The 25,425-nt window shown below is 38.8% G+C and overlaps 1 protein-coding gene and 1 non-coding gene across 2 annotated transcripts; both read left to right on the forward strand.

Moving 5' to 3' along the window:
• The first annotated feature begins 1,010 nt into the window (after nucleotides 1–1,010).
• LOC116328584 (neuronal acetylcholine receptor subunit beta-2-like) lies at nucleotides 1,011–13,707 on the forward strand. The gene is made up of 9 exons (XM_031750402.2): nucleotides 1,011–1,060; nucleotides 2,225–2,278; nucleotides 5,354–5,499; nucleotides 7,104–7,148; nucleotides 7,259–7,368; nucleotides 8,256–8,782; nucleotides 9,985–10,475; nucleotides 11,863–12,008; nucleotides 12,697–13,707. The coding sequence occupies exons 1-9, from the start codon at nucleotides 1,015–1,017 to the stop codon at nucleotides 12,710–12,712; spliced, it is 1,581 nt and encodes a 526-aa protein (XP_031606262.2). The 5' UTR covers nucleotides 1,011–1,014; the 3' UTR covers nucleotides 12,713–13,707.
• Nucleotides 7,682–7,753, forward strand: trnae-uuc. Its single transcript has one exon. It is a non-coding gene; the product is annotated as a tRNA-Glu (tRNA).
• Nucleotides 13,708–25,425: the final 11,718 nt, after the last annotated feature.

A 25,425-nucleotide genomic window follows, 5' to 3' on the forward strand; every position in this document is an offset into this window, starting at 1 on the left:
TACATGTAGACTGTCTTCTTCCATCAGTCTGACGTATATCAGGTTGTGAGTTTAGTCTATACTCTGAATGTGTGCCAGTACAAAACAATTATAGAGCTCATCTGACTTGAATGGCTGATCCTACACCATGTTTCTCATTTAAATTTGCGTCTTTGATTCTTTAACATGGGGTCTACAGTCGCCAGGTTGCGGTGGTTTTAAACGCACTCTTTAAGTTTAGTTAGTCACAGTGTTGTAAAAAGTAGGCTGTGGAAGCGCCAGTGGCTGAAAAAGAGCCCATCTAGATGAGACTGGCAGATGCACATTAGTCCACGCCGTGACGTGTGTATCTGCTCCGGTCCGAGGCGCGAGGAGCACACAAGCAGAGAGACACGCACCTCCCTCTCCGAGCCCCGACCTCCTGCTTTTTCATCGTAGCTTCTCCTCGAAGTTTGATGGAAAAAACGCTCCTGGTTTCTTTGTGGACCATGACTGCAAGGTTTAACCCCGAGGAGCCAATGTAGCGCAAGCGTCCCGCCTGCATGCGCGCTAGTCTCATCAGCTGCGCCAATTTCAAGTTATCGGCGCTTCATCAAAAGAAACTTAAGGCAAATATTGGTGATTAAGTTAAAAAAGAAAACAAGTTTAATGTGGATTTTTTGGACACCGTCGTGGACTAGTCTACTGGATTTGGATCGAGAGTTGCTTCCTGGCGGCTGCGCAAAATGGGCTTCCTAACTACCGCAGGATGCTGTGAAGTAAAGGACCATCATGTTGCCTTTGGCAAATAAACACTTTTTACACGTGATATTTTTTTTTAACCATAACAGCCAAAGTTTCTGCATGTTTTCCAGCAAAGGAGAAAACACCTGGAGCACCTGTGTGGAAAAAAAGTAATAGGGAAAGCTGTGAGGTTGGGCTAAAACGTCACTTTTGACATTCAAGACATTTCTGGTCTTTTTTATTTGATTTTAAATTTTTTTTAGAGGACAGTCTTTAGAAAGAAGCAACTTAGCGTAGTGAAGCGGAAAGGAGATGACTACCAGCACTGCTCTTGTGCTCCTCATTCTCTCTCTAACAAGTAAGTTCTTATCTTTTAAATATCCCAAACTGGTATGAATATGGAAACATTTTCTCTGAGAAGTTTAGTGCTAAGAACAGATGTCCAAGTCTATGGTGTTGATCTCTCTCTCTCTCTTTTACTTCTCTCTCTCTCTCTCTCTCTCTCTCTCTCTCTCTCACACACACACACACACACACACACACACACACACACACACACGCACGCACACACGTACTATACCCCCTTAGGTAGTGATTATGGCCTGAAAATAGGCTTATTGAACTGCAGAGGAGATAACTGACCTGATTGAAGCTTCAGGTGTCCTGTAGCAAAGGATAACATTAATGGTGCCACAAGAGAATCTTATATTAACTGTAAATCAATCTCAGGGGTACAATCCAAATGATTGTGCTTCAAAGTGTGGAAAATCTTTTGAAAGACAAATTAAAGGAAGGGATGCTTTTCTAGTCGATACTTCTCTATTTATAATCATGTAATTAGTGCAATACCACTACTTACCTATAATAAATGAAACATTTTGGTAGTTGTGAGAGTTATCTACATTTTTTAATTTTTATTCAGAGGGATTCATAAAAGAAAATCCCGAAGCTAATCCTGAAGAACTAAACTTCATATTTCTGTATTTCACTTCAGCTTAATCAAATACATGTTATTATTTCACTTTATAGTAATGTATTCAAAGCCTTTAGACTTTTATATATTACCAAAGTCAGTATTTGAAAGTCCACAGTCTTTGCAAATATTAAAATAATATTTCAAACCATTCTTTACCTGACAGAATTTTGTTCTTCTTCATTTAATAAAAAATGCCCAAATAATCCAGATCAGACTCGACTAATGTCATTTCTCTAATTTGTATGTATTTGTATGATTTAAACTCTTCCTCAAACTGCTACCCCACTCTTAAAGGGAGAATATTAATGACTTGAACAAGTGCACTGAGTAGTACCTGCAACCCAAAGTATTGGGTTTTCTACTTATATTGTTCATATACTGTATCTATAATCAACAGATCATATTCCCTGGAAAGACACAGTTACAATTATCTTATATTATCTGTCTTTTCTATATTTGGATTCTATAAAACCGGACTCATGCTGTTTACAGGACCTCTGTGTTTCACAAGAAGAGGTGTATTTGATGTGTATTTGTGTTTCTCAGTACAGGAATCTGTAGCAACCACAACAGCACTCTGCAAGAACTTCCTGAGAAAGTGTGGGTGGTGTTCATACTCTTAAAATACCCATAAGTAAAAGCAGATGTGCCCTTGAATAATTGAATAAGAGCCCTGTTTTATCTACCACCAAGAAAGCACCATCTCCTGTTTTTTAGGCAAAATGTAGATGTCTCACTGCCCTAAAAGAAAAGCGTCCTCTTACTTACCTGGCCTTGATTTTAGCTTTTATTTCAGAGAGTGGTGCCTTGTATACACGTAAAACTGGTTAAGCTTGTAGGTTACGCTTTAGCGTTTAAGCTAGACTTACAATACAGTAATTTTTCCAAAAAGAATGAAGACAACCAAAAGGCTGAACCATCAATCTGTAGATTTTCTCTTACAAATTCTGACAAAGATCAGCTGTGGCAGGTAACATAGTCAAGGATTAGTCTGCAGCATCCATCAAGAGAAGGCATGAGACCCTGGAATTGAGCTTTAAATGATTTAAAGGCTGTAAAACATCGAGAAGCGGCATCGCACTTCTCTGTGTCTTCCATCATGTTGTTGTGAGTGGTTGCATTTCTCTGAAGGCCTAAAGATTTAACTTAGTCTTGTACTATGCAATGATATGTGGCACCAGTCTTCCATCACAGCGTCAGTGTTTTAATCTTAATGAGTCTCATCACTGCAGATTACTGGAAGCTAAACTGTTCTTAATATAAAAGGTATCAACAAGGGGGGGTTAGTCTTGAGTGATTAAATTTAAGTCACTGCTACCCCCTTGAAGTAAACCCTTCCATACTTGTGAATGTGAAAACTCTAACGCTGGCATAATCGCAAGGCTAAAGTCATGAGTCAGTCCCACTTGTAGCAGACTAGATGTTTGAAATAGTTTTTCAAAAGGAAACTGAAAAGAGTTTATTGCTCCATAATATGTTTGAGGCTTTAGTCACTTACGTCTAATATCACCCTCTTGAACTGCCATGTTTTGACAGGAAAGTAAAACATCTTGAAACAGAGAATATCTCTGTTGCTTTAGTTTGAATAGCAATGTTGCACAAGTACAGTATCACAGTAAATACTAGTGCAGCAGCTATTATCTCACTCTTATTACCCCAACAATTGATCATGCATGCATAAAAAAAGGATGTTGCCCACTAAATCCTGTCAGAGACTCCAGGAAGTTAATGATCCTGGTGAGACCCCATCCATGGAGAGCCTTTTCACTTCCTACTTATGTCATTATGCTGAAATTGGCTGCAATTTGGCCAGAGAGTGCTTGTGAGTTCCTCAACTAATTGAATTCAGTGAATCTAAATTACTAAAAATGATTAGCACCTGTTTCGAAACAAATGCTCATACTCTGTTACAGTTTTAGCAGACATACGTTTTTTTTATAGGGAAACCCATTTTGCCCATACAACACTAGCATTCCACTAATGTGTGCTGAATTGTCAGTTTAGGATTTACAATAAGTCATCCTACCTCAATGGCTCCCATTCCCAAATGATAGTAACTACAACAGATGTCGGGAACATGGTTAAATCAAAACAGAAGCATCTGTAACAAGTTGGATATTCCAGCTGGTTTCAGTGGTCGATTATGAATGCTCTCAGTTTGCCACGGCAAGAAATTCTCTACTTCTTGTTAGATGCATGAAATCAAAATGCCAGCACCATAAAGTGGATGATGATGCATAACATCTCCAGTACTTACAGAGAGGTATTTCATTGCAATCCTGCAATAAAAATCTCAAAATTGAGCTTTATCGCTTGCCAGAGGTTCAAAGAGTAGGAGTTTTCCATTTTTAAAATATCCGTAAAACAGTCAGGGAATACCTTGTAAAACAGATTAAGCAAAATGAGCTTCAGGAGTGCTGCTGCATTTTGGTATCTTTTGATAGACGATTTCCTTTGTTTTCCCTTTTCTTTATGCAAACTGGAGCTAAGTGACCTTTTGTTAAAGCTCCATATTTATTGTTGAGATTAACATGTGGTAACTTTTGACAACAAGTTGTTAAATAATACCAGAGCAGCACTGCAATATTATTACATTTACTGCTTTTTTCCTATTAAACGTCTATTCAAATCTTCTGTTAAAATGCATAATTTGGTATCCACTTGATTTATATTTAAATACAGCATTTGTTCTCATATAGCTACTTTAATGACAGCCTAATTTGCTGGGCGTAATCTAAACATTTCTACGTACGTTCATACATTTAACACAGAGTATTGAACTCTGCTGTGGCCACTTCAGAAGAAATATAAATGTGATTAAGTGGTTTAGCTTTCATTTTAACAAATAACTTGCCTCTTACATAAAGAGATACTTGAGGTTCTTACTTGATGGCAGACCATTTATCCTCTGAAGTTAAAATAAACTGAGAGCTAAAGATTTCTCATTTAGTTCTAAGAGACTCACTTGCCTCTCTTCAGCTGAAACCACTGATGTTCACTCTGACATGAAAACTTGAAACAGCAGGGTGCTGCTAAAAAAAAAGAACATCCATGCTCACACAGTCTTCACTGCATGCAATCTTGCAAAAACAGACAACTCGTGTGCCACAGGGAGGGAAGCGGTCCAGATAACCAATCCTCACTGCGCTGTTGTCAGTTTGTTTGACAATGTGGATATAATGGCAACTGGAGCATTTTGCTTCTGATTTATTCATACGATTACTTTTATATAACCAATAATTTAGGGCTCAGGAAACATAAAGCTTCAGGGGCTGTCTCACCGGGATGCTTGACTGGAGCCCTGTGTGTTTCTGTGCTCTAAAACCCTGCAGTAAAGTGTCAGACTGCAAGATGTACACATGCTCACACTTAACCAAGAACACGTGATTCAGCTGTAATGCCCTCTGGTAAATTTACTTTGTTAACAGACATTGTTTTCAGAAACAGACACTCGCACACGCAGGATACAAAGATACACTACACACCTACCAGTGGCTGTGAATCGCCACAGGGGAAACACATGGCATTTATGAATGACATTAGTTATTGCCTTTTCAGGCAGTGGAGTTCCACCTAACCATGTCTGTAATATTACATATTTTAAACAGATTCATTTTATGTTTAAAGCAGTTTGATTAATTGGACTTCTTTCAATATTCTGTATTTTCTCTGCAGGCAGCTGGGCAGAGAATGCAGAGGAGCGCCTGGTAAACTACCTTTTAGGTCCAGAGCACTACAATAAACTAATCAGACCTGCTGTCAATAAGAGCCAGCAGGTCACCGTCTCCATACAGGTGTCTTTGTCTCAGCTCATCAGTGTGGTGAGTACACACAAACTACATCCAGATTATCATGCATCAGAGTCTACTGGGCTCAAACACCGTTACCTGAAACAAATGAAAAATTGGACTTGTGACGATTTAGTTTGACGCAACCAAAACCCATTACAGGCAACTCGTATTTGATGTGATTCAAGTGAAGTGTTAACATGGGAATTGACTCACTTCTGGATTATTTGAATTGTGGAGTCTGCATTTCACCATTGCCTTTATATCCCTGCTACGGAGGTAGCAGCTTGATTACGGCACAATCTTTATTAGTTTGTAGAGGTTTGTGACATCATATGTTCCCACATATCGCTTCAGCAGGGCTTTTCACAGGGGATCATTTACACAGGTGTTTCCTAAAGACATAAAGGCTAATAAAGCATCTGTTCTATTTATGTGCCTCAAGAAGCCATGAATATGAGTCTGTATATACACAGTACCAGGACTCTGAACCCGAAATCAGCCGTCATGCATCCTTTTATATACACATGTCACAAAAAAGGATTATTCTAAACTATTTATGTCTTGAAATCAGCTAGAGCACCTGTATGGATGTGCAGTCCTTTGTTGCTCTCCTCTTTGGTCTTTTAGGAATGTTCAGGTTTTTGTTTAAACACCGAACTGTGCCTTTAATTGCATTACAGAAGTTTTTATAATTATTACGTGGTGACTATGTAACCATTAAGTGGTGCTTTAATGGTCCGTTAGTCTCCTTTAAGAAGGAAAATGGCCACATAAATATTAAAGAAAAGAGCTGGATTAATTTTACATTATAATGTAATAATAATAACTTAATAATAATTCATGACACTGTCGCAGTTCAGAGGCTTCTAGGTTGTAGAATAGAAGTGACAACTTTAAATTGTCTGTAATTGTGAAGGTCTGAATCAATTTATCTGTCTCTTTGAGTTAGCCCTGTGCTCGACAAGTGATGTTTTGTGCTTCTCTTCTCCAAACTATTTGTTTTACCATTTGGATATATTTCTTTATGGTTGGATTGTAAAATGTACTATGTTAATAAGTGACCTGAATAATTCATCTCTGGATTATTTAAGTTTTTAGAATTTTTGATGACCTGTTGTTCTGTTTCACAGAACTATTATTATAAGTCACTGCAACTAAGCTTTACTTAAGGTTTTCACCTCGTGACATGGGCTTCTAAAAGCTTCTTATTCACATTACTTAATGCACTACTTTCTGCTCCATCGCCAAAGCCACTGAAGTGTTGCAGAATGTGGTTTTAAAGCCATTATTTTCATCATATTCACTAACGATCATGTTAGCCTCCATGGCTGCGTGCGCCTCACCAGAGGGTTTAAAACACCACTCGTCTCAGACAACTTTAATTCTAACCTTTCCATTCATCTCTATACAAGACAGTAAACAGGCTGACCTTATAGTATCAGAGTAAGTCCTTCCTTTCAGGCATTTGTAAAACAGGCTTTAAAAATACATATTTTTGCTCCAAAATGTTAGTGTTATTTCATCCACTCTTTAAAGGTGTGTATTGATTTATTGCTTTGACCTTTACTCAAAACAAAAATAGCATTATGGAAAGTATTATGTAGTTTTAACAGCTGACTGATCTTTGCTTTCAGAATGAGAGAGAACAGATAATGACGACCAACCTGTGGCTGTTTCAGGTACCTACAGTCTTTTCTCTGCTGCCCAGTTCTTATACAGTACCTTCTTTGGTCAGTATTTAGGTCTTTTGGTCATAGTTATGGTTACAATAACAAAGGCTCCTCTGCAGGAATGGAACGACTACAGGTTGAGATGGGATCCTGAGAAATACGAAGGCATCAAAAAATTGCGAATACCCTCCAAACTTATCTGGCTTCCTGATATAGTGCTCTATAACAAGTAAGTATGCAAATTTGATCCCAACCGAGAGAGACTTGGCTGCTTTTCTGAGTTAAATTTATGTGATTTGGACATTTTTTTTTACTATGAAAAATCAATTTAAAGCAGGAAAACTAATTCCTGTGGCGGCCTTGTATGAGTGGATTAAACCATTATTTTATTAAACTGTTCTCAATATTATGAGGTTTTCGATCATTACCACTCATGTTTTACACGTTGTGACTAAAATGGAAATGTATTTCAGTGGGAGCTGTGTAATTAACAATTTCCACAAACCCAGTTTCTCTTTATTTTTAGTGTTTCACATTAACATTCCCATATGGTCTAGTGGCTAGGATTCCTGGTTTTCACCCAGGCGGCCCGGGTTCGACTCCCGGTATGGGAAGTTGGCAATTAGCAATTTTTCACAATTTAGTTATGATTGCTAGTAGGATAGTGTTATGTGAATAATTCCAGTGCTGATGACAATAATAGCATGACCTGTGCTATCATTGAACTCTTCTACCATGTGGTAAACAACATTTAATAATTTGAGCCCAACCAATTTACTGTCTTGGCCCACATTTGCTTTTTTTTGTAAATAAGTATCAATAAATGTCAGTTTAATAGTAAATTAATGGAAATTAAACAGGTAAAGAAGAGACCGAAGAAACACCCCACAACCATATTACAAAAGTTGACATTTTATAGTTATTTGGCACTCCTAATTAACTACACATAACAAATGCTGGAAAATACAAATAAATGTTGTCCCATTTATTGGACTTTAAAATATTAGTATTAGTATTGGTTTAAAAAATCCTGTATTGGTCAGACTCTAATTTTGCTTTCCTCTATATTTGATGTGCTTAATGCTCTTTAATCCTTTATTTCCAAACCTCCTGTAGTGCTGATGGCGTGTACGAGGTTTCCTTCTATTGCAATGCTGTGGTCTCAAACACTGGGGACATCTTCTGGCTCCCTCCAGCAATCTACAAGTCAGCCTGTGCCATCGAGGTGCAGAACTTCCCCTTCGACCAGCAGAACTGCACTCTCAAGTTCCGCTCTTGGACCTACGACCACACAGAAGTAGATCTTATCCTCACCAGTGATTTCGCCAGCCGTGACGACTTTACCCCAAGTGGAGAGTGGGACATCGTCTCGCTTCCAGCACGCAAAAATGAGGACCCCAACGACATAACCTATCTGGACATCACCTATGATTTTGTGATCAAGAGGAAGCCTCTTTTCTATACCATCAATCTGATTATCCCCTGTGTGCTGATCACATCACTAGCTATCCTGGTGTTCTACCTGCCGTCAGACTGTGGGGAGAAAATGACGCTTTGCATCTCAGTGCTGCTGGCACTCACTGTGTTCCTGCTGCTCATATCAAAGATAGTGCCACCTACCTCTCTAGCAGTGCCACTCATAGGTTAGTCATATCCATATTTGTCTATTTGCAGTTTGTAGCCTAGGGCAATGAATATTTTGGTTTTTACTATGTGTACAGACACTTTATATAAATATAATTGTTTAGTGATGTGTGTAAGAAAACATAAAACAAGAAAAAAAAAGTAGTTTTTCAATTATGGATTAAGGCCATTTATTTACAACTGAAAGAGCTACACCGTATTCGAAATAGGCTTATATAAATGATGGGTCTTCACATTTCATTTTTCATATGTGATTTGTAAATGTGTTTCATGACAGGTCAGTCCTTTTTCTGCTTGCCCTCCACTTAATTTTTTATTATGCTGTTTACAACCTCAGCACAAAGTCAACACAAGGAAATTAAAAAAACGGTGTAAAATATTATAGTTGCCTGAAGAGGCAGCTGCTCAGATTATGGACAGTTTCACTCTGGTGAGCACAAAGACTCACCGGATAATAAATGTTTAAGTTCAAACCATTAAATTACTAGTGTTATACGTGTACCTACACTTAACATTAATATACTGCTTTTGGAGATTCCAGTAGGAACACTAATGGAACAGTATAAGGGAAACCGAACAACTGAAAGTAATGAAATATACTTCATTCTAGCAGAGTACTGCGCCACTCAAAAAAATGAAGGAAACCCTTAATTATAATAGTATAACACAATCTGGGAAGCACACCCCAGTGTCATGCAAATGTATTTCACCTGCTTTGGTGCAAATGAAAGTGAAAGCTATCACCACTCTTTGTTTTAAATAATATCTACTTTTAGAACCATTTTAAAATTTTAGTTTTTTACTTAGCATTACATTATTTTACTTTATTTGTTTTCAAATTGGACTGGTCAAACCTTACTATTTTTAAATTGGTTTTATTATTCTATTTTCTCTTTTTCCTAAATTATATTTGATGTACTTTTTTTCCAGCTATAAACCATTTTAATTTCTAATATATTTCTTTCATCATTTTTAATTTAAAATTGCTTAGTATTGCATATTAACACCTTCCAGTTAGACGTTTAACACAGTCTTTATTAAAAACGTGTTAGAGATGCTGCTGGTTGTTATTTGAGACCCAGCTATTATTTGATTATTGAATAACACATGACTGAAGACTGAATGCACTATGATTAAAGGCAGAAGTAGTGTTGGTAAATGACAACATCTGATCATTTCTCCGTATCTCATTCTGTTAAAGGTAAATACTTAATGTTCACCATGGTGCTGGTCACATTCTCGATTGTAAGCACCGTCTGCGTCCTCAACGTGCACCATCGCTCACCGTCCACTCACTACATGCCTGACTGGGTCAAGCGGCTCTTCTTAGTCCGTCTACCTACCTTCCTTCTCATGAGGCGCCCAGGCTCTTCCAATGTTCGTGATAAACTGCGCCGGAAGTACGCCAGCCGGAGTATTGTCTGTAAAAATAACACCCAAGGCAGCACAAACAAAAAGCAGTACTCAAACATCAGACTCGGTGGGATCAGAACCGACGCCGACGCTTTCTACGTGAATGAGGATTTGGCACACAGGTGTTGCTGGACGGCTGGTGACATCCCGGATGGTGGCGGAGGCTTTTCAGACTTCCAGAGGCCTTTGGCCAATCAGTTAGATGCAGATCTGGAGGAGGCAGTGGATGGAGTGAGATACATAGCTGAACACATGAAGACAGAAGACGACGATGAAGGGGTAAGACAAAAATAGATAAGTGATGATGAATAGGGGATATAGGGGGACACCAAAATATTGAAAGGAATAGAAGATAAAATATATTCTTGCAGAGACAGAAAGAGGAAAGGAAAGTCATACAAAAACAGATTATGGAGATGCATGATGTCAGGCAAGGTGGAAAGAGAAGATTACCAGGGCAAAATCAAATATGACACGAGCCATATCTCAGTGTTCAGTGTTTGCTTTTGTTCTCCTGTCATACAATTGGAATCTGTCAGCTATCTATTTTACTATAAACATTTCTAATGTCATCAGAAAGCTTTTGTGTAAAACACACGCTGACTGAAAGCACAAATCATAAACCTCAGCTCTCAGATATAATAAATATACAAACATGCTTTGCATCTGTAAATGTACTCTTTCTGAATGACATACAGTTGACTGTCTGCTAACCCATAACACCAGGGGTGTCAAACATAAGGCCCGGGGCCCGGAATCGGCCAGTCAAAGACTCCAACCCGGCCCACTAGATGTATAGTGATGTGAAGGAGAGCATAGATTTTATTTCCCTTTATTTTACAGTCCTACTAATAAAAACCACCCCACAGCCATTCATAATACACCAAAGTAATGAAGTAATAGACAAATAAATGACAGAAAAGTTCATTTTTTTCAACTAGCTACTATAGAAAAGTTTGTTTTTCACATTGTGTAAGTAAGTAAGTAAGTAAAATTTTATTTATATAGCACCTTTCAAGATAAAAATCACAAAGTGCTTTACAGAGGCAGAAAACAGACATTAAAATCCAAAACAAAACAAAATTAACCAAAAGCGAGTTTAAACAGAAAGGTTTTTAACTGCTTTTTAAAAGACATGACTGAGTCCACAGATCTCAAACTCAAAGGGAGCGAGTTCCAGAGTCTGGGAGCCACTGATACAAACGCTCTGTCACCTTTTCAATGGTAAAATAATAATAATAAAATAAGATAGGGAATTAACAAAAACATTCTGCTTTATAATTACAGGACAGTCTGTGTCATGAGCTACCAGAACGTCTTCTGTCATTTTACATTTATTTTTTACAATTAAAGAGCAGCTTCTGTCAGTTCTCTTTCATGAAAGAGAACTGCATTTCTTTGTTGTGTAGTTGAAATCACACTTCTTTTTCCTGTATTGAGATATTGCAGGGATTAAAAGTTTACACTGACAGAAAAGGGAGTTTCACTGGCTTATGGTGGTCTGTATGTGACCTTAATGTAAAATGAGTTTGACATTCCTGCCTTACAATGTTTAGGTGTTACAAACACTGAACCGTAAAAAGGTAGATTTAACGAGCTAATTTTTGTTTGACCCAAACATACAAACCTTAACCGCAATGGTCTGGATCTGTTGATGTGGTTCTAGATAATAGAAGACTGGAAGTACGTAGCAATGGTGATAGACCGTCTGTTCCTGTGGATCTTCATCTTGGTGTGTGTGGTGGGAACTCTGGGACTCTTCATGCAGCCACTGTTCCAGAGCTATAACACGCCCACTGCTGATGAGACAGAGTGAGTCATACACACTGTGAAATACACATTAACATACAGAGCAACACATGTTTCAGCCTGGCATGGGCTCATATTTAAAAGTCTAAAAATAAAAGAAACTGTCAGTTTTCTTTACATATCAGAAATGTCCCATCCCTCTGCAAAAACAGAGCTTTTTTTATTTGTGTGACATGCCTTTTTCTATCACACACACACATGCACACACACATGCACACACACATACATCTGGTTTGTTATCCTTGTGGGGACATCCCATTGACATAATGCTTTCCCTAGCTGCCTACCCTAACCCTAACCATCAAAAATGAATGACTAACCCTTACCCTAAACCTAACCATAACCCAACTGTAACCCTGACACTAAAACCACATTTTGAGTGTGAAAAATGCCTTCAACCCCGTGGGGACCTGAATTTTGGTTCCCACGAGGGCTGTTGGTCCCCACCAGTATAGTAAATTTCAGATTTTGGTCTTCACCAAGATAGTAAGAACCCATACGCGCACACACACACACACACACACACACACACACACACACACACACACACACACACACACACACACACACACACACACACACACAAAGAATAGTTCATGCACAGCACAGCATTCACGCACTGGGTGATTTGTAGGATTCGGGTATATCTTTATCTACACTTGCTTTACTTTGTGTGTTTTTCTCCCTGTAGATATGGAGATTTCTAGGTTTCCTGTGACTGCAACTTTGAGAAGCATTACAATGTCTGGCTGTGATCTGCTCCTAATGATTGAATCTGACACATAACCAACCGGTGATGAACTTCAAATGAACATGGAATCAAACCAGTTGCTTAACGTTTGGCTGCGTGTTTCCCCACCTTCATCGAAGAAACTTTACACCTCAAAGTCGAGCAGTTTCTGTCAAGATGATGAAGACAGTGCCTGCGGACAGTTGTTCCAGAAAATTGTACAATGTAAAAAACACAAAGGTGATGAAAATTATAGATGATTTGCAGTCCCTGTTTCAGTTTTGACTGACTGCACTGCTGATGAAAGAGTTTAAGGTTTTAACTGTGACTGTTTTTCTCCCATGTTGCTGCTCCAATGAGGCCTGCTCTCCTCTCCGGCATCGCTGATATGAAAATTGTATGAACATTTATAACAGTGGTACAAAAGCGGAACGTCATTTCTTTTTTCTCTACATCAACCTTTACTGTAATAGGAAGAGGATTTTGTTCTCCCCACCTTTTGTCTTTAACGCACCATTTCTCTTTCTGTCTCTTTCGTGTTCCACTTCAGAGCACTGTGTTTCATTTCCACAATCCACCTCCCAAGTAACGTTGTAACTCTAATGCAGTGTCTTATTTTGAAAAATGTGTGTTCTGCTCTTGGTTTCTCTCATTGTGTTTTTTTTCTCACATGCTTGTGTATTCTCTCCTTGTCTGTCTTTCTATTCCACAATCACAAGGCGTGTCAGAGGAAAAGGAATAGTTTGAGAAATATTGATAGAAGTCTTGAAAATATGGATGAAATTTCAAATAGATGTGACAGATGGAGCGAGTGCTGTACACGTCACACATTTTATTTCATATGAAAAGACAACATTAATTCCAGTTGTGTGTCTGTTTCCCTGTCCAACGGCACATTTTCACCCTTCACTTTTTAACTGCCTTAAACTTTTGTTGGACACCAGAAGATTAAAAACCTGTAGCTGCACCATGTTAATGATCTGACACTGACTGTATTCTAATTCAATATGTTGAATAAAAAAAGGCTGTCAGCTTTAGTTTGACCTGTGCTGTTGCCTCATCCATTTGCTAGAAGGTCACTTCTTAGATCGGCTTTTCTAGTAGAAGACATTTCAAAATTTGATGGTTGGAAGTCAAAATATATTGGCTGCAAATACAGTAAGTATGACTTTCATTTTTGGTTATTATTATTATTTGGTTTATTTTTTGTAAGACACTGACATTGGTCAGATCTCACACGAGAACAATGATATTTACACTTAATTGGGATCAGTTTTCCACTCTCACTTCATCAGATATTTACTGTAGTTTGGTTAAATTTACTGATAAAAACTGCAATTTGGTTTAGGAGATTTCAGATTTCATTCTTTCCTTGTGATGGTGACAGGGAAGGAAATGACAGAGAATAAAAAATAAACAAATAAAAATCTGTATGGACTTGGTTTGTTGTTAAAGCCAGTAGTCTATTGTATGCTGTTAGAAATATCATCACCACACCGCCTTCACGCTGTGATTGAACAGCTCTGGGAATTTTGAGCTGGATTTGAGCTGTACTTCCATGTTCACAACAGAGTACAACAATATACAAACACTTCCAGGAGACACTCTCGCTGTGCCTGCTGACTTTTCACCCCCACTTGCACATTGGCCTATCAAATCACGTGTAACACCATGTTTGCCTGCTGAATTAGTTGGGCAACACAAAACACAAAGTACCTTTTTTCTATTATGACCCCATCTGCAGTTTAAATAATGTAAAATGCCTCCATGCCTGACAGTAACTCATTTACACAAATATTATTTACACTCATGTACATTAGTATGTCATATGTTACCTTGGAGGTAAAGGTATAATATAACCACAAGCTGTGAAAATATGTCCAAACATCATTTTACACTGAGTCTTTCATACCCTTCATATCATAACCAAGGCTTTACTTTACAGAACAGGATTCAGCTGCCTGTCCAGACTTCTGAGCTGAAAACTGACAGCAGGAGCTTTGCACTTGAGGGTAAAAGTAATAGAAGCACTCTCAAAGTAAGAGAGCGGAGGTGAAAAACAGTGGGGTTTTTTTGCTTTTGTAGATGGGATGGCTGACATTCTCAAGCAGAGCCCTGACAGTATAACATAAAAGGAGGTGTTCTGTACTCAGAAAGGGGGCAGACAAGGTTGACAGAAAGTGGCCCAAGTATTTTTATACATTTCAAAAGTTGCTACAGTGACACTAATGTGTCGTTTGTGATGTTTTCTTTTCTGGGTGAACATTTTCTCAAACTTGTTTTCTTCATGTTTTGATCAAACAGTGCCGGAGGACAGCACTCTTCTGTGTCTCTGTGAAAAATACATATTCAGACCAAATTTCTCTTTAAGACTTGATTATTTTTAATCTGTACTACTGCTGATATAAAGCAAACCACTGTGACATTTTTTGCGCATATCCACACACAAACACACAATTACTTGAGTTAAAACCCTTTTAAAACTTAGCTCTCACTGCAAGTGAATCCACAAGCAGGATCACATCCTGTTAATGGACATTCTGGTTGTTGTGTATTAGAGTGCACCTCCTTCCTCAGCCTGAAAAAAGAGAAAATCTGCTTTGCTAATGCACTAATGTGCTTTTGGTCTACTGAGGGTCTACTGTGTATTTGTGTGTGTGTGTGTGTGTGTGTGTGTTGCTGACAGCATATGCCTAAATTTGTGAACAACATCTGGCAACAAAAAGGTAATATCAGGTGAAAATAACATAACCAGCTAACAATCAGGAGCCTCTGAAGACAGCGTGCGCAGTTACTTTTAGTGTGCTACGACATGAATGAACACACACACTGACACACACACATAATAGACGATGATAAGATTTAACTGGCCCAAATTCTTTATCTCAGCAGAAGTGAGGCACTGATTCCTGAAGTCAGCACATCAGCAAGAATGCTATGAGTCTGCTCTGGTGGACAGTTATCGACAAAACACATATTTACACTGCCTCTCTGGTTTGTGTGTTTTTGTGCGTGCGCCTATGTGTGTTTAAGCAATACCTATATGTGGTTGACTGGAGCATGACAGTGACAGATGTGTGTTGGTGTGATAAACAAAAACAAGGACGGAGCAGGCCAGCAGTCATTCTATAGAATTAGACTGTGTAAAGTAATGATGCTCAGTGCAATTTAATAAATGTGCCTTAAATGGAAACGTAATGAAGTGGTCATGTTTTAGGATTTTATTAGTGAATATGAAAACTTTTACTCTTCAGTATGTTTAAGTATTGTGTGTTGTTGCCCAGCGTGGAACTCAGTCAGAGTAGAGCTTCTACTCCTCAGTAACAAAAGGCACTTGAGGCCTGGAGTTGCATACCCATGTTCTAGAGCAGGGGTGTTGAACTCCAGGCCTCGAGAGACGGTGTCCTGCAGGTTTTAGATATCAGCCTGGGTCAACACACCTGAATTAAATGATTAGTTCATGACCAGGCCTTCAAGAAGAACTTCAAGACATGTTGAGGAGGTCATTTAGCCTTTAAATCATCTGTCTTGGATCAAGGACACATCTAAAACCTGCAGGACACCGGCCCTCAAGGCCTGGAGTTGCCTACCCCTGGCTTAGACTGTTGCCCCTGCAACCTGGATCTGGATAAGTGGCAGAAAATGGAAAAAATCAATGGAAAAGCAGAGGGTTAAAATAAATAAATATATTCAGTGTAATTTTGTATTCTTACTTAATATTTAACTTTGGATTTCTGTTTCACTGGTGTTTTACACTTTAGATATTTTTCTTTGTGGAGCCTTTAAATCCTTGGTTTTTTTTTTGTTTTTTTTTTAATATATTCCGGTGTATTGTGAGTTTATGTGATTTTGATTGCCATTCCTGAAACATGTCTTCTCCTCTTCTTTATGCAGCATCTCTTATCCTCTCTGGTACAGTTCCTTTGTGTAGCCCTGTGGATTTTGTGCTTAGCGTTTTGACTTTGTTTTGGATTTTGTGTTTTTGATCCTTCAGCCTAAATTAAATGGCTTGCCTTTCAAAAGATTTTATCATTTACACAGTCTGAAAAAACCATTACAGCAAGAGTAAAAAGCATGTTAGGCTACATATTTCATAAGAAAACAGACAAGTCTTGCCTACACAAATCTGAGGGCTGTAAGTGCCATTTAAAAGTTCATTGTGGATTTTGAGGTTGCAGAGATGCTCTTTTTAGCTCCACATTAACTGACTGCATGACATTTGCATCCAGACTTTAATATTTAGTGGAATCCAGTCTACTCTCTATCCCTGTAAATGTTCCTGTGCCACTGGCAACAACACAACACCACATGCAAACATCTTTTCAACACACTTCTTTCTTTTTTCTTTTTTAATGATTTTATTACCTTTTTCCTTAATATGCCTTAATGCTTACATAAATTTGTCCACACCTATTTTTTTTTTTTTCAGAACAGCTGTGGCTTATCCAGATGCTTGGCATGAAATGCAGTAACTGTGTAAACTGTGCCTGGGAGACTGGTGCTGTTTCATTTTTATAGTGTTTCTGGAGGTGTAGGGTTTGGTCTGCTGTGCTTCCTTGTTTGTCTCTGTTTTTGGTTCCTTTTTATGACTCAATTTTTTTCACATTTCTTGAGGGCTACGATGCAAGATTTGTGGTTTAGTGAGCTATGTCAAGCTTAAAGTCAGAGTTTTCAGTATCATGAAAGCGTCTCTTATTTCTGGCTAAATAACCGTGGTAGCTTATGCTGATGCTGGAAGGGTCACATTTTCACTGATTCTTTCATTTCCAGCATGTTTTAAGCAATATAAATTCTCTGTCAGGGGAATGAGTTTTATATGTGCAACTTGTTCGACTGTACCTCGCTAACATCACAAATGATGCCCAGCTGTATAGTTACAGCACTGCTAACTGTGAATTTTCACTAAAATGTGAATGTATTAATTTACCAAGTCTTTTTTAGACTGCTGGAACTGCAGCTTCTAAAGCACAGAACACACACCAAGAACACCGTTTCAGTCAGCAACACTATTATCATGTTGGTTTGGCAACAGACCAAAACTAATCTGAAATAAAGACGGGACTCTGAGCATGTGATCTAACATCTGGATCCAGGCAAAAATAGGATAGGGCTAAGATAGTTAAGAATACTTATTTGAAAACAATACAGAATGCCAGAGATTCCCATTGCGTTATACACCCGCATATCTTCAGCTGTTATGGCGCCTGATTTTCGTGTTTCCCTTAATATAAATAAACATTTCTTCCATGAAATGATGCAGAAGAGAAACAAACTGATGCTCAAAGAGTCACCAGAATGCAGGAAATGAAGGGTCTGATGCTCAAAATTTCCCTGGGGGAGGAACCGTAGACGTCATTTATACAAAAACATCTATTTGTAGAAATTTAAATATGAAAACAGTTCAGATGAATGAATTTCATTTGATGTAACTACTCTGGAGCTTAATAAGGCCAACAAGGCAATGTTGATATACATATTTTATGTATTTTATGTATTAGAAAAGACATTATACACAATGAGACATTTTTAACTGTAATCATGAATTATTATACATACATGACATGGATGATATGAGCTGAATTCTTCCTTGAACTTCACTTCCTGCTATTGCTCTGACTTCTTAACAGTATCACTATTTTTAACAGAGCAGCACTTTCCCAGGACAGTGCTTTTTATCCAAACTGATTCCATGTCTTTCGTTTCATGCCATTCTCCATCAGCCACTGCTCACCCTATCCCATCTTCGCTGGCAGAGCTGGCCTGAGCTGTCCTGAGCTGTCCTGAGCTAGCCCACAGCAGATTTAAGTGAAGCCAGCTTTTCAGATCAGCAGTTTTTTTGTCCAGCACACACACACCCGTACACGCCAAGCCTTTTGTCCATTTTTTTTATTTGGTAAGATGCATTTCTCACAACAGCAACAGCTGTCCATCAACATAAACTTTCAACAATATTTTCAGTATTTAAACATGCAAGGAATTTACTTTATGGTATCTTATACAAATCACACCTGTGGCTACCTGAAGGATCTGTTGACTGTTACTGGCAGCTTACTATTACTACTTACTTAGTACCTATTACTTAACACAAACTTTAAGCAATGCTGTTATTCTATAGTTAAAATTTAAATTAATATTTTTTTGTATATTTTCTCTTTCCGCCTTTCTCCAGGACACCTCTTGAAAATAAATCTCCAGCATTTACTTTTACCTGCTTCATCATCTCATCTATGATGAGGTGTCTCAAAGCATGCAGCGACCAGCATATTTCCACTTCTATGCCGTGTGATGTTTGGCAGTATTAGCTGAGGTCTACATCACGGTGGAAAATCTGTCTCCCTCTGTTGCCAAAGTTTCCTCAGGTTGCTCTCCTAAATAAGCACGGTTTGTCAGGCCCCCTTGTAGTCATGCAGAGGGCTCGTTCTGCACTGTCTACCTGCACTAGTGCCTGTAGGCGGAAACGCCGCTGCTCCTTTACACACACTCCACCAAATTTGGACACATGCCAGACTCCATCTTTGTGGCCCATTCTTTCTCTCTGTTTTCTCCCTGTCTCTTCTACTTCCATTTATTAACCTCCATTCCTCTTCTTCCCCTCCTCCTTATCCTCCCTCTCTCTCTATTTCTGCTCTGAGCCTCCCTCCACCCTTTGTCCTTCTTTTGTAAATTGCGTGTGGAGAAATAGGAACTAAAAATACACCGGTGATAAACCCAATTATCTGTCCTTTTTCACGCTACACGCCCAAATCGCTAAGAACATGGGACAAGCTGTGTGCCAGAAACCAGCCTTCAGCGTGAATTCCTGTGTGTTTGCACGCTTGCACCTATATGTTGTGCTGTTCAGCAAACTAATTTAACAATTTTGCTTTACTGCTGTGGAGCTGCAAATCAACTGGTCACACTTAAGAAAATGAAACAGTCAGTACTGCTAGAATTATTAATTTTGCAGTACCCAAGTGCAGCATATTCTACAGTTTAGTGCAAATGTTAGCTGGAGAACAGCCAGCACAATCAACTTGTGCCAGTGCAGCAATGGGTCACTCCCAGATGACCCTGCACTATAATATTTTTAGTGTTTTCTCTGTGTCTTTGTGACTCCACTAGATATCGCATCCTAAGCTTGATGGCTTAAGTCAGCTTGTCCCACCAGATAACCCGCTTCCAGCAGCGCACAATATTTGATCGGCCTATGTGTCAGCTTGCATGCTTGTGGTTGTGCGTGTGAGTATGGTTTGTGCTGGCTGGAGATGACCGAAAAGACACAAGCACAGAAAACACCGCACTGAGCAGTAAATTCATGATGAAAACTGGACGCCCAGTTGTTCTGTGTTAGAACAAATGCCAGAGCATAATCTGAATATTTAAAAGACATATCCATCGTGATACTTCACAGTCTGCATCTCTGTACTTGGCAGCCAAGTTTTAATTTTAGCTTTCCGGTTCATTTTGGATAACCAGCACATATGAAAACATCCCCAGTGTTGACAGTACATTTGGGCTCTAATTATACTCCTATCCCCTTTTTCAGCCACAGCAATGAATAAAAGATACTCAGCTCTGCAGACGGTAATGAGTGCCGTGCTCTTAGACAGCACTTATGATGTACTAACAGAGGTTTGAGCTTGTTTAAGCATTCCTCTTGCCTGTGGCTTGAGTACAAGTGAGTGTCAGATACTTCTTTCTTCACAATCACAAGCTGTAACATTCAAACTGTTGGCCAACTGGTGAGCTGCCACACTTATTTCAAACTTGTTCCAATCAGTTTACATTCTCTGAACTGTTATCCCATCACACAAAGATGTGTGTGTGTGTGTGTGTGTTTACGCGTGCCCACTTGAGTATTACACTGAGAGAAACACTATCACTTTTAAATTGGAGAGCTCAGTTTTTACATGGATAAACTGGGGCAAAAATGACTGCCCTTAATTTGATTCACTGCAATTACGCTCAGTATACACAACCCCCTTTTTTTGACATAATGTACCAGACCACATGACATCTTACTGGCCTTGGGGAAATTAGTTTTGCAAAAACAGCACAAAACCACGGGAGTATGAACATCTTTCTGTCCAGCAAACTACAGTTTGACCTCTGCAGATGGCATGAAGTCTCCTTATGCAGGTCTATTACACACCACACCAACAGCACACTCACCATGTAAAGCTCTACATCTGTGTAAGTCAATCAAATGACTGAAGACAAATGAACAGATGTTCGTTTGTGGGTATGTGTAGGTGTATGCATTAAGCCTTTAATCTTTTATTCGAATATGAGATTGCTTTCATTGGCACAGGTAGTGACATTTGATTAAGACACAGCCAGTTGTTTTGATAGATTGCAGGTAAACATTTTCTTAAAACCGCTTGATGTAGTTGAACATTTATTTATTTATTTTATACGTTTCAGATAAAACAGGATACAAAAGACTGCATAAATAAAAACCTTTTTAATCAATTAGAAATATTTAAGGGCAACCATGAACAAGATTGTGCATGCAGCATTTTTTGGTTTTATTTCATTTACACAGCAGCAGTGAGGAAGTCTGTTTCAGCAGTAGAAAATGTTCTGTTTGCCCACAAGAAGTAACTTAATTCAGCTTTAACACAATTTTACGAGAAACCGCTAATTAAGGGGGCTTTTTAAAAATTGCACAGAATGATATTTTGCTGTGATTTCAGTCTCAACAAAATCTGCTTTAGTCTACATTCTGTATTTTTCTATATTCTGATTCTGATTACATAAAGAGATAATTAAGGAATGCAGAAAAATTGCTGAACATAATATGAAAAAAGGGTTCATTTTCAAGAAATTCTTATTTAATATTTGTCCATACATTTACTGACACTTTATTTGGTACACCTTACTAGTACCAGCTTGGACCCCCCCCCCTTTGCCTTCAGAGCTGCCTTCAATTTGAAAAGGTACTGAAATCGTTCCTCAGAGATTTTGTTCAATGTTGACATGATACTATCACACAGTTCCAGCTGATTTGTTTTCTCCACATATCGCTCCACCATATCCCCAAAGTGCTCAATTTGATGGAGGTCTGGTAAATCTGGAGGCTATTTGAGTGCAGCAAACTCACTGTCATGTTCAAGAAACCAGTTTGAGATCATTCGAACTTTATGACCACAGTGTGCCCATCTTCTGATGGCTGTTTCCAGCAGGATAATGTGCCATGTCACAAAATGTACCCATCTTCTGAGTATTGGTCAGCAATAATACTGAAGCAGGCTGTGGTATTTAAATGACGTTCATATGACATTAAGGGAGACAAAGTGTGTCAAGAAAATATCCCCCACACCATTAACATCACTGGCCGCTTGAACCATTGGTACAAAGTAGGATAGAGTCATGCTTTCATATTGTTTAGGGCAAATTCTTACCACACCGTCTGAACGTCTCAGCAGAAACTGAGACTCATCAGACCAGGCAACGTTTTTCCAATCTTCTACCATCCAATTTTGGTGAGGCCATGTAAACTGTAGCCTCAATTTCCTGCTCTTAGCTAGCATGAGTGGCACATGGCTATCAAGTGGTTGTTTGAGTGAGTGTTGCCTTTCTATAAGGTTGAAGCAGTCTTGCAATTTTTCTCTGATCTCTGACATCAATAAGTAATTTTTGCTCAATGAACTCCACTCACTAGATATATATATTTTTTTGGACAATCCTGTGTAAACCATAAAGATGGTTGAGCGAGAAAAGCCCAGTCGATCAGGAGTTTCTGAAATACTATGCCCAGCCCATCGGACAACAACACACAAGCCTCATTTAGAGTCACTTACATCACCTTTCTTTCTCATTCTGATGTTTGTTTTGAACTGCAGTAGGTTCTCATGACTATACCTACATACTTAATGCATTGAGTTGCTGTGACTGGCTGACTAGATATTTCCGTTAACAACTATTCGGACAGGTATACCTGACAAAGTGTCCAATGAGTCAGTAAATCTATGGGGAGGCCACAGTTCTTATCTTCTTACATATTGTTAGATGCAAATATTTTATAGGAACTTCTTGTACTTTTGTGATACAACTGTACCTAACAAACTGGCAAATAGATAGAAAACAGCACAATTACACAACTGTTGATGTGGAAATTAAAACAAAAGAAGCCATATCGCTATAATAGTTCAGACACATGAAACTTATAGAAGAGTAAACTTCACATAGTGCATATAAAAGTATTTGGATAGTCCAAAATTTAAACAATTTTCCACTTTTAGTCATTTTTTAACTGACTCACTGCATTTATTACATTACAACATCACAATTTACATGTGTCATGCATTATTTTAGCATGCAGGCCATTGCAAGAAAGGCTATTGTTGTTTCTTTAGCTATGAAATTACTGATGTGATTTCTTAGATAAAGCAGAACTGAACTTCTTAGAAATTGTACTCTCTGCAGCCCTGACCTCTTTACTGTACCACACTATACTGTTCTTTCTTCCTCACAATATAGGGAAGACATGATATCTACCTCCCTGCCTCCGGGCAGCTTCCAGAAACCCTGATCATCTCTGCTCCATTAAACCCACCTCTGCAAGACGATCATGCCAGAGAGAGTAAAAAAGGGCCATCCAGATTTCATTACTTAGGGTTGAAAATAAAAGCACTTTTCTCAGGTTGAAGGGATTTGGTGCAGCTGTAGATGTGAATAATTCAGCATGGTCTAAAAGTTGTAGCGAGGGAGACAGATATTTTTGTGTTATGTTTCACTGGAGGAAGACAGATGGCACCAGTGTACATTATATGAAGAGCAAGTGCAGAGGAAAAAAGCATGAGGTGAAAGGAGAAGGGTGAAGAGATTCTGGAATGAGAGAAGTAAAGAAAATCAAGCATGGTAAGAGGACTGAGGGGGAAGAAAAGCATGAAGGGAAGGCCAGAGAATGACTGAAAGTTGGTGAATTGAGATGGTGACTGAAAGAGAGGAAGTGAAAATGGACGGATGACGCTGAGCGGACACAAGAGGATGACACTAATGGCTTGTGGACGTCTGCATCCAGCTTTTAGGAAACACATGAATTAAACATTGCCTTGGGCAGAACACTGGAACAAGCTATGGTGCGTCACACTAAACAATCCTGGCAGAAACACCGACTCGCACCTAGTTCCTCCTCCAAACTGCTTCACTAATAAGACTGGCGAAGACAAGCGTGTCATGACGCCACACTGTGAGCTCAGCAGTTGTCAGATGGTGACACCAGCAACAGCAAAAGCACATTATCCCCGTTGTGCTTATTCTCTTTTTCTTCATCTGTCCTTTTTTATGTGGAGCTTGTCTGGAGGGATTAGACTCAGTAAACTCCTTCCAACTGCAGAAGAAAGAAAAAGAAGGAGAATTGCACAGTGTTTTGACAACTTTGCTTGTGTTGAAATGAAGGGACACTGACTGCTGTGACAGCTCCCAAATAAGAAAGTCATTGTTTTGAATTTTAACACTATTAATGATATGATATGGCCTCGGGGTGAGAGGCTGGTCCTGACAAAGTGTGTTTATGTGTTTGTGTAAGCAATAACTTAGGCATGCACCTGTGATTTATGGACCTGCAGAACATTTAGATCACATGGGTGGAGTTTGACTAAAAGGGTGGACACAATTTTAAACACTGCAGCATGTTACACACGGGTCATCTCTATCTTTGCTTTAGAAGGTAACTGTGTCTTGCAAACTCACCTCTCTGTAATTTTGGGTTCAATAAAGTAATATTAATACAATTTTCGATCTGTACATTGGCTCAGTAGTTTTTTGTTAATAAAGACTTTTGTCACTAGCCTACAGCCACCTATCAATACAAAAACCATGACCAAAAGATTGTGCTTTTAAAATGTCAGAAGGTCAAAGGGCATTAAAAGTTTACATATTATAACACAACATGTGTAGTCTGTTTTGAAATCATATTAAACTACAAGCATTAAGCATGCTCTGATACTAAAACAGAACTGCTGCTTTAAGGGCCCTTAAAGCTACAAAAGACTCTCCAGATCATTTAAATCTTACTCATCATCCTTTAAAGGGTAACTTATCACAAACAACCAAACAAACAAAAATGTAAATTTTTTTTTTTTGTAGTTATTTCTTTAAAAGAAGGTAGAAAAGACTGTCCTGACAGCCAGTGACGGTGTCCTCTGAGCAAACGGTACATCTTAGCAGGATATACTTTCAGTATATTTGGGGCTGATGTGGAAATAATGCTCTACTTTAAGTCAAACTATATTTCATTCTGTCTATATATTGACTGAATGAAGCATCTGTTCGCCCTTGTGTGTTTGTGTCTGTGTCCCCAAGCAGGTGTGGACAGCTCGCGTGTGCAGCACCCGGACACGTCTCAGAGTCATGTGTCACTCCCTTTCTCGCCGCTCACCTTAGGCTTTTGTGTCGGCTCAGTTCACTTCAGCACTGCTCCGCTAAGCCTCCTCTCCTTAATGACTTTCTTTGATGACGTCAAACCAAGCGTGTAAAATCATGCGCTAAAATTAAACTTAATCAGCGCTGGTAAACAGAAACCTGGGGAGCTTATAATGCGAACAGCGTGTTTCAAAGCGGCAGGAAGCATGCTTCCGAGCAGATAAACTTTCCTCCTCAGAACAGCGCAGTGCTGCACTTCAGTGGTCGGGTGAAGACACAGCATGCAAAGGGTCCTAGCTCCAGTTTTTGGAATTCAGCAAACTCGCTGGATTAATTCAGTAT

This window comes from Oreochromis aureus, linkage group 6, assembly GCF_013358895.1.
Source record: "Oreochromis aureus strain Israel breed Guangdong linkage group 6, ZZ_aureus, whole genome shotgun sequence".
In the NCBI taxonomy this organism is placed as follows: domain Eukaryota; kingdom Metazoa; phylum Chordata; class Actinopteri; order Cichliformes; family Cichlidae; genus Oreochromis; species Oreochromis aureus.